Source organism: Toxorhynchites rutilus, chromosome 2, assembly GCF_029784135.1.
Source record: "Toxorhynchites rutilus septentrionalis strain SRP chromosome 2, ASM2978413v1, whole genome shotgun sequence".
NCBI lineage: Eukaryota > Metazoa > Arthropoda > Insecta > Diptera > Culicidae > Toxorhynchites > Toxorhynchites rutilus.
This window is the reverse complement of record NC_073745.1, coordinates 309,445,571-309,459,812: the sequence shown is the minus strand read 5'-3', so window position 1 is coordinate 309,459,812 and position 14,242 is coordinate 309,445,571. Positions and strand designations below refer to the sequence as shown.

Here is a 14,242-nt window from a genome sequence, read left to right as displayed (position 1 = left end):
AGGACAAATTACGTTACACGATGAAAATTGAAAAATAACTACTGAACAACGATCCAAATACTTGCACTTCGTGCTAAAAGCAGATCATTATTGTTATAATTCGTTGACTTGCACTGAAACGATATCAACACCCAAAAATAACAAAAACTCTAAATGTCCAAATTGTGACTTAGTGTTGTTTTGATTGCTTTGTTACTTCGGACGTATCGAGCGTCAGAGGAAAGTGGCGTCCGAAGTAACAATCGAATGCTTGAAATTCGAATCTTTACATTGGACATTTTTTGTATCGGTGATAGAGGGGTGAAAAGGATAAATACTTGAGCGGTTGTTTTCGCAATGCATTCAATGATTGAGAACTAATAGTGTGCATCCATTAACTCGATTTGTTTACATTTGTTACTTAGGACCTTTTCAAAAGTTATGCGAGATTTGTTCATTGGTTTTTGCCTAAGCGTAAGGCTGATGTCACATTAGGCGGATTCGCCGCCGCGGATATCGCGATGGTTTTTTTCTCGATATATGGTTTTACGGCTGCGGTTTTACTAGCGGAATCCGCGGCGGCGAATCCGCCAAATGTTACATCAGCCTAAGAACACACTGGACGGCTCTCCCGCGCGGATTTTGCAATGACAGACCGCCGCGGAGCCTCGATAATGGAATGTGTATGATATAAAACAAACAAGGCGGGGCGGGTGTGTACGGTTCCAAAATCACTGTTGTACGGTTCCTCATTCACTGCCATGGCTCGATGGAGATGATGCGCCGCAACGGTTTTGTGAGAGTATTAGTGTTTATGCGCTTTTGAAAGGTGAAAATAAAGCAAGGCAATAATAAATGTACTCTCAGGTGAGCCAATACGTGAAATCCATTCTGCAGTCATGTAGCTGCGGATTATCGTATTCCAGCCTAATTGTCGAGAAATGCAATATTTCAGACGTTTGTGATCAACTTCTCTCTCCCTCTCGCTCAACTAACAGTACTGTACAATGTTTCCCTCTCTTCGGGAACTGAACACAGGACGTAACAGAAACGAAAATATACAAAGAATCCATAATAGAAATTTTCGCTAAATTTAAATATGAATGCAATTATTAGTCAATTTTGAATATATTTGGCAACACTGTGAAAATGTTGGAAATCCCATTTTAGTATATACAGTAATTTACATTTAATGCGACATGTCGAGGCACCACTCAGTGTCGCATTAGAGGAGATTGTGACCTGTAATTGGACATTCACGCTGACAGTGGTCAGTGTCGACGTCTGGTGGCGACTTTCAATTCGGGCTCCGAACTAGATAGTATAATCTCTATTAGATTAGAAGGCACGAATGCAGTTTTAAAATGTTAAAATTTGAATGAAAATTTCTACATTATGTTATTTAATTACTTGAAACACGTATTTTTTACTCTTATTTAACCGTTTGTCCATACATTTCTGATATTTTGACTGAAACTTTTCATTAAAATTGAAATTGTCTTCAAACACAATTTTCGTATGAGATATTTTCACCACCTGTGAAAAAAAGTGTATTTTATTTAAATAGAATGCTAATTCGATACGGCTAGGTTAACTTTTATTCATAATTGTAATTTTGAATACGTGTTCATTCCGCCTGAAAATTATTTACTATCTTCGACGCTCCCGAAATCGTGGAACAAAGCTCAGTGCCGTCAACGCGAATATCAACAAACACAGCACAAACGAAAAACAGAATGTGAAAAACAAGTTAGAACCAGAAAAGAAAAACAGCAAAATGGACTCAATTTTCGTAGACATTGGTGAAGGATACATGCAAGGAGAATATTTAGATGAACATTTAGAAGATCTACTACCGGTCAACATTCATTCGAGCTGTTCTATTGCTTTAGAACAAATCACCGTCAGCGAAGCTAACAGCAAGCCTGATCAAAATGACCGTCCAGTGAAATACAAGAGACGAAAGTATAATGTCCTCACCATCAAAGATAAGAACATAGTCTGTGAAAGCCTTGCCTACAAAGTCATTGGTTAGTTCTAGCGAAAAAACTGCACCCGGACGCAAGTCGTTGAAGGAGAGACTGACAATTACACCTTGCAGCAATGCAAGTGGTAGCCACAAATTACCATTACAAGTGCTTGGCCGCGCATCAAATCCTAGGTGCTTTAAAACGCAAGGCGTGCCTGATGGGATACACTATTTTTCAAATAAGAAAGCGTGGCAAACTAGTGCGACGTTTACTGATTGGTCCTACTCCGTTTTCGTTCCTGAGATCAAACGGAAGGCAGCTGCACAGAATAGACCGACTAATGCGCTTCTAATTCTAGATAATTGCACCGCACATTGCAGTAAAGATATGTTTCAAGTGGATGACGCAGAAATTCAGGTGATCTTTCTTCCTCCAAATGTGACAAGCTTTCTTCAGCCTATGGATCAAGGAATCATCAATGCTTTTAAGGGTAATAATGTCATTACATTTTCGAGTCCAAGTTAGTGAATATTATTTTTATTTTTTAGTTATCTATAAATCGAATTTTCTGCGCCGTGTTCTGTTAGAAACTGACAGCGATCGCCCAGTTACAGAAGTTATCAAATCATTTAGCCTTTATGATGCTATTCAACTAGCGACTGATGCGTGGGCCACTGTAACTCCAGAAACGATTGCTAACTGTTGGCGCAATCTCTTAAGTCAAGATCAAAACTATAACTCGTTCAAGGATTTCACAATTTCTTCACCAACAAGTGACCCCCGCGTGTTGCTTTCTAAAGTAGTGCAACTCGTTGATCCAAACTACGAACTGACCGAAGAAGAAGTTCAAGAGTGGCTAAGCAACTCAGACAACATAGATGTAGCGCAAATATATACCGACGAGCAATTGGCCAAGCCTCTGGTGGTGACTTTTTCGAGGCCGACCATGAAGAGCAAGATTGCGATGCTAACGAAAGTGCTGAGGGTGATCTTAGTACTTCGGTTATATGTACTCTTGGAGCAGTCAATCCGAAAAACGCAATGATTATAAGTAGGCTATCAGCATCATGTTCTTATTGCTGTTGGTGATGACCGTAAATTAGTGGAAGCCGAAAAATGAAAAAACGAATATGAAAATGAAATTATTCGCCTTCTTGACGAATAACAATAGTGAATTTTAATTAAGTATATGGCATGATAACAAAAATACAAAATGATTGATTGTAACACCATAAATTGTTTTGATTGGAAAAATGGTTGAAAATACTCCTAAAAATTTATCGTGTTGTAAAAACTCGCACAATGGTATATTCGTGTTGACGGCATTGATTCTTCACTTTTAGTTTATCGAACTGTTCCTGATAATCGGGCTGCTCTCGGATTAGTATTGCGACTGTGCCTCATTTCACACCCACTGCTGCTCCCAAGTCTTCCGACTCGGCGTATAGCAATATGGGATATTGCGTTTCTCACAAACAGATGGCAAGTGACACATGATTTCCACTTTTCTGCAGCGAAAATGACAATCCTGTAAAAATTGAGATGCGAATTAGAGACTTCCGATTAGATATTTGACTTTATTCAACTTTTTTATAAATTGCAACCTCCATTTCAACACACAATATACACATTGCTTTCCCTGTTTCATTATTCCGCGGACGTACTTGAACATCCTTTAATCCATATCGTAAATAATATTTGTGTTTTGATGCTGCAATTAATTAATATAGATAAGAACATGCGGAAATAACATTAAAATATCCATCTAAACCTTTTTTGATAAGTTTATGAATGTTCTTGGTTAATTTCTTCGGCGCCATGGGCTGAGTGATTGCATTCGTATTTTTAAGTTTCACATCATATTCTTCCTTAACGATAGTTGTGTCGATTTCGGCATCTGGTTTCTCTACCTTTATATTTCCTATTATTATCTCGAAATCAGGGGATAGTTTAGTTGACCAACGCCTTGCAATACCGCAATGCTATTTCTTGCTTCTCGATTCCGTAAACTGTCGACCGTGGAAGGCCCGTTTCGTCAGCCACTTGTAGAACACTCTCACCACGATTTATCAAAATGTTATTCTGAGTCCTGTAGCGTCTCGTCTGAAAGTATCCTCCTATTTCCCGGAATAATTGAAAGTCCGTAAATTGTCCTTAACCCTTTTATTTGCTTCCACTCGCCTCAACGGTTAAACTCCTCATCATCCCCGAACATCACAATCGTTTTCTCTACCTCCACGCGATTCCCTCTCCCTCTCTTCGAATCAATCGCTCGCCTCGCATTATTCTCTCTCGCACCAAGTACACGAAAACTAATAGGGTAAACGGCCATGAGTTGGCTATCGCTTACCGACTCTACATCCCTTTTCTACTCTGACAAAATAAAACAAATCTTGATACAAGTTATGAATAACTGCAACTCTTCCTATACTGACTTAAACTATGAATTATATTTTGTTGGCATTTTTCTGTCACGTTTGGGGCGCTTTGCGACGCTGCTTTCGTTTGTTCCGTCTTCGTCACTTTTGCTCGTTGTAGCTGAGGAACGTACTCTAGAAAATACCGTATGATGTTGTAAATTTGTATTTGTAGTTAGGTTGCTCGTCCTTTCTCCTTTTTCCCTGGTATCATCTGAGTGAAGGGTGAGATGATAATCGTCTGCTGAAGTAGCTTCCTCTAGTAGAACTTCTTTTTCCAAAGGCCATTTCCTCAGGTGAGACACCGGTCTATGATATAGAACGCCCTCGTCATTTGTAACGACCACGTCATTGCCACTTCTCTTGACTACAGTGAATTTGTCGAGTTTGAATTTAGGCTCCAGCTTTCCAGTTTCGTGATTTTTCAGCATGACTTTGTCTCCAACATTGATGTCTGATGTTCTAGCGTGTCTTCGCTGGTCCGCATAGATTTTCCCTTGCATCTTCCTTATCGCATCGTTATCACGGGTTTCTTCATCTCGGCGCCAATATGGTTCAGTCCGCAAAGACGGCAGTAGATCCTTAACCGGTCTACTGGTCATCAATTCCACTGGTGATTTTCCGGTCACGGAGTGGGGCGTCGTGTTGTATGAATATACATAATCTTGGATGGCTTTGCGCCAGTCTGTATTGATGGCTTTCGCAATACGCAGGGTACGCAAAATACCCTGGTTTTGTCTTTCCACCAGACCATTCATCTGTGGCCAATAGGGAATTGTACGAATCAGTCGAATGTTTTTAGATTCACAGTAATTCGAAAATTCCTCACTGGAAAACGGGGGCCCGTTGTCACTCCGAATGGTTTCTGGGTATGTGTGCTCCCGGAAAATTGCTTCGAGAGCATGGATAGTTTTCGCAGCGTTCGTTCCCTTCATCTCGGTTATCCTCAGAAAGCGACTGTAATAATCCACAGTTACAAGGAATGTGGCACATTCCTTGGCCGAAAAAAAATCAATTGCTATGTCTTGCCAGGCACGATCTGGCATTTTCTTGCGAAGCATTGGTTCCGGTGGACCTTGTGAACTAACTGCAGCGCACCCAGCACATTCTTGAACATGGTCCCCGACATCCCGATCCATATGTGGCCACCAAACTTTTTCTCGCAGATTTCGGCGCATGGTAACTACTCCTGGGTGTCCCCTATGAGCAATCGCCAATGCTCTCTTTCTAAGGCTTGACGGGAGGACGATCCTATCATTCCGGACAATAATTCCCTCGAATATTCCCAGTTCATCATGAAACGCTTGATAGCGAAAAAGTTCGGATGGCCATTTCTGATCGTATATTGCTTTTATCACAGCTTTAAGAACCTTATCCTGCTCAGTTCCCTTTTTTATCTCTTGCAGAGAAATTGCCGTCGGTCCCTCTCCAACTGCGCAAAGGTAATGCTCAGTAGCTTCGTCGAAGGGTGTGTCTGAAGATGCATCAGGGTGTACCATCAATCTCGAGAGAACGTCTGAAATGTTTTTGCAACCAGGAATGTGTTCTACGCGGAAATCGTATGGCTGGAGCCGTAATGCCCATCCTTCGGCCCTTGAGCATGCACGTTTTCCTTGTTGGTGTTTCCCTCCGTAGATATAGTCTAATGTTTTATGATCGGTAAACACTGTGAACTGGATGCCGAACAAGTATGGGTAGAATTTCTCGACGGCCCATACAACTGCCAACGCTTCACGTTGAGTTTGGGGATACACTCTTTCGGTTTTTGTTAATCCCTTCGAAGCAAAACTTATAATCCTCGGAATCTGTTCACCATTTCGCTGAGTGAGCACTGCCCCAAGGCCCACGGGAGAAGCGTCAACGTACAGCTCTGTCATATCATTTGGGTCGTAGAATCCTAGTCTGTGGACGGTTTTAGAGAGCTCGTTTCGAAGATCATCGAAGGCTCTTTGTTGATCTTTCCCAAAGATTTCAACATCCCCTCTCATGAATTGCCGCAATGGTTCAGATCTCGTTGACAAATCTGGAATAAACTGGCCAACAAAATTGACCAGTCCCAAGAAACTCCGCACTTCTTCTTTAGTTTCTGGCCTACGGAAATTACGAATGGCTGAGATCTTCTCATCAGAAGGACATACACCCGCTGCGCTTACATTGAAACCCAAGATCTCTAGTTCGGTTACTCCAATAAGACACTTGGCTTTGTTCAAAGTGGCACAGTTTTTGTTGAGAACAGCCAGTACTTGCTGGAGACGGGCGTCGTGTTCTCCTTTTGAGCTTCCAGCCACTACAACATCGTCGATATACACCACAACGCCCTCGATTCCGACTAACATCTCGGTCATCACCCGCTGAAATATCTCCGGGGCACAATTGATTCCGAACATGAGCCGTTTGAATCTCATTAAGCCCCGGCTCGTCATGAATGTAGTGATATCTCGAGAGTCTGGGTGTAATTCAATGTGGTAAAATGCCGAAGTTATGTCAAGCTTTGAGAAGACGGTAGACCCTCTGAGTTTATTCAAGAATGTATCAATCATCGGGAGAGGATAATGCTCACGTTTTATTGCTTCATTGGGGTATTTCATGTTGATACACAGCCTAATATCATCTTTGCCCTTGGGTACTACAACCATTGGTGATATCCATTCCGAGGGACCTACGACCGGTTCAATAACATCACCGTTCAACATTTCCAATAATTTTTGATCGACCTTCTTTTCCATAGCCACAGGAATTCGTAAGTATGCGATTTTTCTCGGCGGTACCCTTTTATCTATCGACAACTTCACCTGAACGTTGGGGAATTTTGGGAATGATTCACTTTTAGCTGAAATATGCTGTACCTCAAGCCCGACTTTCAACACCTTTAGATCTTCTGCCGTTCTTTTACTTAGTAGTGATTTTTGGGACCCTTCAATGACAAAAAATTCGGCGTAACTCTTCGGTTTGGATTCATTTATCGAAATCCATGCTTCGAATATTACCAATACCTGCAATGGTTCTTGGGTAGCGTAAGCCAGATACTTTCGGTCACAGTGGAATCTTTTTTTGAACAGAGTTGCATTGACATTCACAAGTCTCTCCCAAACTTGTTCAGTAATCGTGTTGATTGCTGCTCCTGAATCGATCAAGAAGTCTACTGGATGCTGATCGATTTTGCAGGTGATAATTCCATCGTTCTCTGGATTCATCTAAACGAAATAGGAGGAAATCAAACCAATATCCTGACTTTTGCTTTATTTATTATAAAAAAATCAACGAGACACTACAATCCCTCAAAGAAACATGAGGTTCACAGATGATATTAAAAGAAATTCTAATCTATTGATTGCAAGAATGAGATAAAGTATAAACATTATTCTACCTCCATCGACTCTTCCGGTTTCGGACGACGGCGTAGTGGCTCCTCGTCGCTGTGATTTTCCTCCCGTATGGCGTAGGCGGCCTCGTTATTGGTGGACTTCCAAGTGGTGCGTGCTTTAAGCTGTGTCTTTCGCATGGCTCTGCATTTCCTAGCGAAATGGCCTGTACGACCGCAATTGTTACATCGTGAGTTCCGAGCAATGCAGTTCCGTGAATCTTTGTGGTGTTGCCAGGAACCACAGCGATCACATTCCTGCCTGACGGACATTTTTCCACTCCATGGCTTTTCACGGTTGAAATAGCGCATACCGGTGTTTTTCTCTCTATATTGTGGCTTCCTCTCCGTTTCCCGGCTCACCGCGGAAACCCCAGGTGTCTCAATCACTGCTCTAAACGACTGTGATTTCTCCTTCTGTTTCATCAGAAGTTCGCGATTGATGGCGTAGTTCATCAGCTCATCAAGTTCCATCGCGTTTTCGAGGCCCTTGTCCTTTACCCTCTCATCTCGAGCGCCCATTGTTACCTGATGTAAAATTTCTTTTTCCTCGCGTTCCCGGAAATCACAACGGGCGGCTTGCGTTCGTAGTTTGAGGATAAAGTGGCTGAACGATTCATCGGATGACTGCTTTAGTGAGCGAAAAACTTCGAGCTCAACACGCTCGTTGCGCTTACCAACAAAAAAATTATTCAGACGTTTGACAGCGTTATTATGCTCTGGAATCTCTTGGGGTGCCAGTGGTACTTTTGTCGGTCCTGGTTGAATTTCTTCTGGAACAGGCCTCAGATTGTAATAAATCCTTTGAAGGCCACGACCACCGCGTGCGAGCATGAGAACCAATTTCTCACGCTGTGAACCAACTTGCTTCAACTCCATCAGTAGCTCGAATGACCTAAGCCACTCTTCCCACTCCCGGCGGAGATCCGATGCATCAACTGCATCGTAAAATTGCTCCAAAGAAAAGCTTTTGTCGTTATCCATCTGAAAAGAGTCATCAACATATCTCTCGTCAAATTTGCCTCTTCATGGTTGATTATGTTAGGAAAATATTTATGGCATAACTTCATATTTATTAATAATTCATCTGAGGTTGATGTTTAATTTGTTTATTTAATATCTTAAAACTTCACGAATTGCATGATCAAAATCCGCCTCTCTGATTTACGCTTCACTCAATCAACATTAATTTCTCTAAAATCTGCCGGCTCCCTAAACATTTTGTTCCAATTAACAAACCTCTAACAGTAAATCGGTCTTCAAACGGTTTCACATCTCTTCACATCTGTTCACATTGCTGTTCTCAACCTATATTCTGTTCTTCTTTATTTTTCTTTTTCGCTTCCGTTTCTCACCGCATCGCATTTCTAGTGAAAGTTGATACTCAACCGACCTCGCATCGGTTGGTATTGGTGTGTACATCAAGCGGTCTCGCATATGATGTTTTGGTCTTCAATCAGCCTCGGATTTCTTTCAATGGTGTGCGCTTCGGTCCTCAACCGGTCTCGCATCTTTATGTGTTCGTTTGTTTTGTGTGCCTCAACCTCACATCTTTTGTATTAGTGTGCGCTTCGGTCCTCAACCGGTCTCGCATCTTTATGTGTTCGGTTGTTTTGTGTGCCTCAACCTCACATCTTTTTGTATTAGTGTGCGCTTCGGTCATCAACCGGTCCCGCATCTTTTCGCTTGGAATATATTATCTTTTAACCTCACTTTCTATGGTGTGTAAATTTGCAGGCCTTTGTTCGTCCGCCATTTTGTAAATTGTCACTATCACAAACCGGTCTTTTCCACTTATTTATTATTATTTTTTTAATTAACTAAACAAATTACATATTCAATCCTACTGGCAATGAATAAATTTTCTCCACTGTAGCACTTTTCCACGAACAACATAAAAAATAGCCGACCAAAATTGTCGAAGGCAAATTTCAACACAAACTCTTGATTTCCTCTTGACAAGAAACTTAAGAGACGGCGCCAGTGGTTGTATGGTTAGCGTAACAGCCTCACAATCCGATCGGCCTGGGTTCAATCCCAGCTGGCGTCGTTGGGATTTTCTGAGGCGAAAAATCTCTGGTTACGTCTTCCTTCGGAGCGGAAGTAAAAGAAGTTGGCCCGGCTCATGAGTTGTTGAGTCTGATAGGTAGGAACAGGTGGAGTCGCCTCCCTGATGTCGGTGATTGGCACTAAAGTGGCGGAAATAGGCCGACGAAAAATAAGCGAAGATAAAAAAAAAAAAAAAGAAACTTACCACAAAAAATGATCCTACCGACTGCGCCAATTTGTAGCGTCTCGTCTGAAAGTATCCTCCTATTTCCCGGAATAATTGAAAGTCCGTAAATTGTCCTTAACCCTTTTATTTGCTTCCACTCGCCTCAACGGTTAAACTCCTCATCATCCCCGAACATCACAATCGTTTTCTCTACCTCCACGCGATTCCCTCTCCCTCTCTTCGAATCAATCGCTCGCCTCGCATTATTCTCTCTCGCACCAAGTACACGAAAACTAATAGGGTAAACGGCCATGAGTTGGCTATCGCTTACCGACTCTACAAGTCCATTTTGATGTTTTTCTTGTCTGGTTCTAACTTGTTTTTCACATTCTGTTTTTCGTTTGTGCTGTGTTTGTTGATATTCGCGTTGACGGCACTGAGCTTCGTTTCATGATTTTGGGAGCGTCCAAGATAGTAATTAATTTTCAGGCGGAATGAACACGTTTTCAAAATTAAAATTATGAATAAAAATTAACTTATTCGTATCAAATTAGTATTCTATTTAAATGAAATACACTTTTTTTACATGGGGTAGAAAAACCTCATACGAAAATCGTGTTTGAGAACAATTTTATATTATATATAATGAAAGGCTTCAGTCAAAATATCAGAAGTGTATAGACAATCGATTAAATAAGAATCAAAAGTACGTGTTTCAAGTAATTAATTAACATGGTGTACAAATTTTCATTCAAATTTTATTATTTCAAAACTGGCTTCGTGCCTTCTAATCTGATATAGATTACACTATCGAGTTTTGTCCCAAATTGAAAGTCGCCACCAGACGTCGACACTAACCACTGTCAGTGCGGATTCACCTCTGTCCAATTAGATGTAAACATGTCCAATTAAACGTGTCGCATTACAGGTATGTCCAATTAAAAAAATGTCACATTAAATGTAAATTACTGTATATCTTTGTCAACTGTTTTCCTCATCAACCAATCAGGAGTCGAGTTACAAGTGGTCCGAGTTTGACAGAAAAAGTGGTCCGGAATCGGCCCCCCATTGTCATGTCTCGTCACAGGTTTTTGCATAATTTTTATAACACAGATGCGACAATAATATTACTGTTTTCAATTTTAAAATGATTAAGTAAACTGCTATTACATAATTTCGAAACATATTTTGAGTTCTTGTGTAGCATTTTTGAAAAATCAAGAAATGTTCGAATTTTTTGCTTTTTTTTGCCTACCACTACTTGAACAAAACAGGGAGGAGACTACCTTCTTATACGTATTACGTACTTTGTACTGATGGTACTGATCAAATATATTTGACACAAAACACGACTAGCAAATATTATAAGTTCTTGTTAGCTTCAACTATTTTCGGCTTGTTTATTAACCCTGTTCTGACATACATCAAATATTCCAGTCAAACTTTTGGCATATTCGGTGTTTGAGATTTTTGGCGCTGTTGAGAAATTAGGAGTGACAAACTCAGTATTTGTACCACATTCCAACCAAACTTTATCTGTCAAAAATTGTCAAATAATTTAACTCCAGTGTACAATGTACTTCCATCTTAGCAATGATGATGTTTCCATATAAAGAAGCCATACTATCACTCTTATTAAAGTAGGACGATAACCCGATCTATCACTACGCAGATGAAGCCGTCACTCAAGATACCAAGAAGGAATTCAAGGGCGCGTGCTGTTCCCTCATTGAGTTCAACGTTCACTTGACGTCCTCAGAGTAACGTCCTTTTTTGGAAAGGCGATTTCATTTTTTGTGGGTGATTTGATGCGATCTATGAGGCTGTTGCTGTACAAGCAAATGGAAGGTAGTTGTGAGGAGATCGCTCATGACTATCAACCAAATTGGATAACAGCAGTAGAAATATTAGATAACGATGCCTTCATCGGGGCGGATAACAGCAACAATCTATTTGTTTGTCTAAAAGATGGGTAAGTAGAGTTTCCGTAGCTCTGTTTATCATTCGAACAATTTTTGTATTTATTTGAAGGGCCACAAAAACAAACGATGAACTCGTTAGCTCTATTTTACTATTATAGATACCGAGAAAACCGATAGCATCGACCGAGTGATGGCTATCGGTGCAACTGTCATACTTTTTCGAGTTGATCGGTTTGTTTTTGGCATATCTTGGGAGAATTATTTTGTTTTGGTTCGCGTCACTCATATTTTCTTTTAGGAAACGTTTCAGAAACGCTTAAATACATGCAATTGCGACGCATGAAATTCGATCTCGGTAAACGATTATCTCGATTTACAAAATGCGAAGTTTTGCTCGATGTGATAGTGATAGTGATTGTATCGACTTCTCCATTCGATTTATATAATAGGGCCCATAGTGATCAAGTATACCTGTAAGTTTGGATATTTCCTAGCGTTCGCATTTTTACATCGGACTTGGCACTATCAAGTGTCAAATCTCCTTCTGGAGACATGTCGACGCTACGAATAAATGAACAGGTTAGTTGACTTTGAACTCTACCGAATGCAGCCTTATACTTATTCTTATTCGGCAGTTTCTTTCGCTTGAGTGGTTCCTGCAGCGCGATGCATTTCTTGAACTCCTTCTCAAGCGAAACACCACAGACCTGAAAAACCACTTGCACCTACATATGACAACAGAAGAACCACATTAGAATGACCAGCTGTACCTGTTGCTGCTGTTGATGCAACTGAAGCTGCAGAACAGAAACAAATTTTGTTCATATTCACCCATTTTTATATGATGTATCAGGTTCGATTTCCGTTCTGGCAGGAGGATTTTCTCCAAGAAATTCACACTGGAAGAAGATAAATAACGCATAGAAAATAAATGCATGCTCAACAGTGGTTCAAAAAAATATCGACATTGAGTTAAATTACATGTACACAAACTCCATTTTCAAAAGTCGAACTTTCGTATAATGTGTTAGTTATAAAAATTTATATAGAAAACCTGTAGAACAAATGTGAGATGTACATTATATCGCTACTAGTGATTAATACATGTCACTAAATTAGTTCAATAGTCTTTATTGTTTTTATTCCTGCAACAGCTCGAAGTAAGTAGAATACCGGGTATGTTACTCTCCGCTTTTTTCATATAGTGGTAGGCAAAGATAATTTAATAATAATTTAAGACCATCCGCGATGGCAGTTAACAGTGTTTTTTAAATCAACTTCTTTGTTTGGAGAGCAGTATTACGATGTAACCTGGTATTCTATTTACGTTTTCAACAACCAAGAAAATGTTTTGCAATACGCAGTCTACTTACAAGGCATTAACGAAAAGCAAATAACAGGTGAGCATAGATTGATTTCATTGATGTACTCGTGGTCGGGTGGTTAGCGTCACACATTATCATGGTTCGGATTCGATTCACGTTCTGGTCGGGAGAATAAATTTTTCTCCGACCTGCCTGTGGTCACGCGTATTCTAGAGCTTGTCACTCAGAATGCTTTCAAGGCGTGTTATTTTGGCATAGAAATCTCAATTAAGTACTAATAAAAATGACGCAAGTAGTACTATGTTGAGACGGCAAAGTTCCTCTAGGAACGTTAGAGCCATTTAAGAAGAAGAAGAAGAAGATAGATGGATTTCATATATTTATTCATTCAATACATTTCAAAAAGTCTAACACACACTGTTCCAAGTCTATTCAAATGGCATTCAACACATCACTGAATCGCTTTGTATCGCCAGAATGACACTCTAGAATAGAACATGTTCTGAAAATTAAACTCAAGAAAATCTTTAATTTATGTTGTTTTTATTTAATTGGATTTAAAAAAAAATCGTTTCGTTTTTTCAGTGGAATGTTTGGTTTGAGGGTACTTTTTCATTTAGCGTGTTAAGGCCGCCTCGATTCTTCATCCTCATCGGATTGGGATCTCACCCCCATTAGATTAACCCCACAATAAATTTAATTACGACGAAATAAATACACAATATAAATTTTCGCTCCGGTAGCGTTAATACGTAAGTACCGATTTAAGACTCACTTACTTCTCCTTATTATTTACCTTTTGAGTAAAAATCGTGTTTTCGTTTGATGTTGTATTATTTAAATTGACACTTCGTCGGAACAAAATAACAAATAAAAATTACCTTAAAATAAGTCATATTCACAATGATTTCTCTTTGTATACATTCTATAAACGTTTAGTATGAGGCCCCTCGTCGTTCCGGAAATGCCTGGGTTCAGTGGATTTATTCCTGACAATTTTCTAGTTATCTGACAGCTAGCATGACACTTCTCCACGAACTGTCAGCCAACTCC

At 40.1% G+C, this 14,242-nt stretch overlaps 3 protein-coding genes across 3 annotated transcripts; 1 reads left to right on the top strand and 2 right to left on the bottom strand.

Moving 5' to 3' along the window:
- The first annotated feature begins 1,849 nt into the window (after positions 1 to 1,849).
- LOC129770536 (tigger transposable element-derived protein 1-like) lies at positions 1,850 to 3,009 on the top strand. Its single transcript, XM_055773432.1, has 2 exons — positions 1,850 to 2,439; positions 2,498 to 3,009. Exons 1-2 carry the CDS (start codon positions 2,337 to 2,339, stop codon positions 2,992 to 2,994), a joined length of 600 nt encoding a protein of 199 aa, XP_055629407.1. The 5' UTR covers positions 1,850 to 2,336; the 3' UTR covers positions 2,995 to 3,009.
- A 1,380-nt stretch (positions 3,010 to 4,389) lies between these two features.
- LOC129767039 (uncharacterized protein K02A2.6-like) lies at positions 4,390 to 7,560 on the bottom strand. Its single transcript, XM_055767651.1, has one exon. It carries the CDS (start codon positions 7,558 to 7,560, stop codon positions 4,390 to 4,392), a length of 3,171 nt encoding a protein of 1,056 aa, XP_055623626.1.
- A 144-nt stretch (positions 7,561 to 7,704) lies between these two features.
- LOC129771188 (uncharacterized) lies at positions 7,705 to 10,105 on the bottom strand. The gene is made up of 2 exons (XM_055774598.1): positions 9,982 to 10,105; positions 7,705 to 8,711 (listed from the first exon to the last, which is right to left on the bottom strand). The coding sequence occupies exon 2, from the start codon at positions 8,709 to 8,711 to the stop codon at positions 7,725 to 7,727; it is 987 nt and encodes a 328-aa protein (XP_055630573.1). The 5' UTR covers positions 9,982 to 10,105; the 3' UTR covers positions 7,705 to 7,724.
- Between the last annotated feature and the right edge of the window lie 4,137 nt (positions 10,106 to 14,242).

Excerpts from the sequence above, each read along its gene's own strand:
- LOC129770536 (XM_055773432.1), top strand. The coding sequence starts at position 2,337 with ATGTTTCAAGTGGATGACGCAGAAATTCAGGTGATCTTTCTTCCTCCA. Across the intron at positions 2,440-2,497 it reads AATCATCAATGCTTTTAAGG|TTATCTATAAATCGAATTTT; the intron begins GTAATAATGTCA and ends TTTATTTTTTAG.
- LOC129767039 (XM_055767651.1), bottom strand. The coding sequence starts at position 7,560 with ATGAATCCAGAGAACGATGGAATTATCACCTGCAAAATCGATCAGCAT.
- LOC129771188 (XM_055774598.1), bottom strand. The coding sequence starts at position 8,711 with ATGGATAACGACAAAAGCTTTTCTTTGGAGCAATTTTACGATGCAGTT.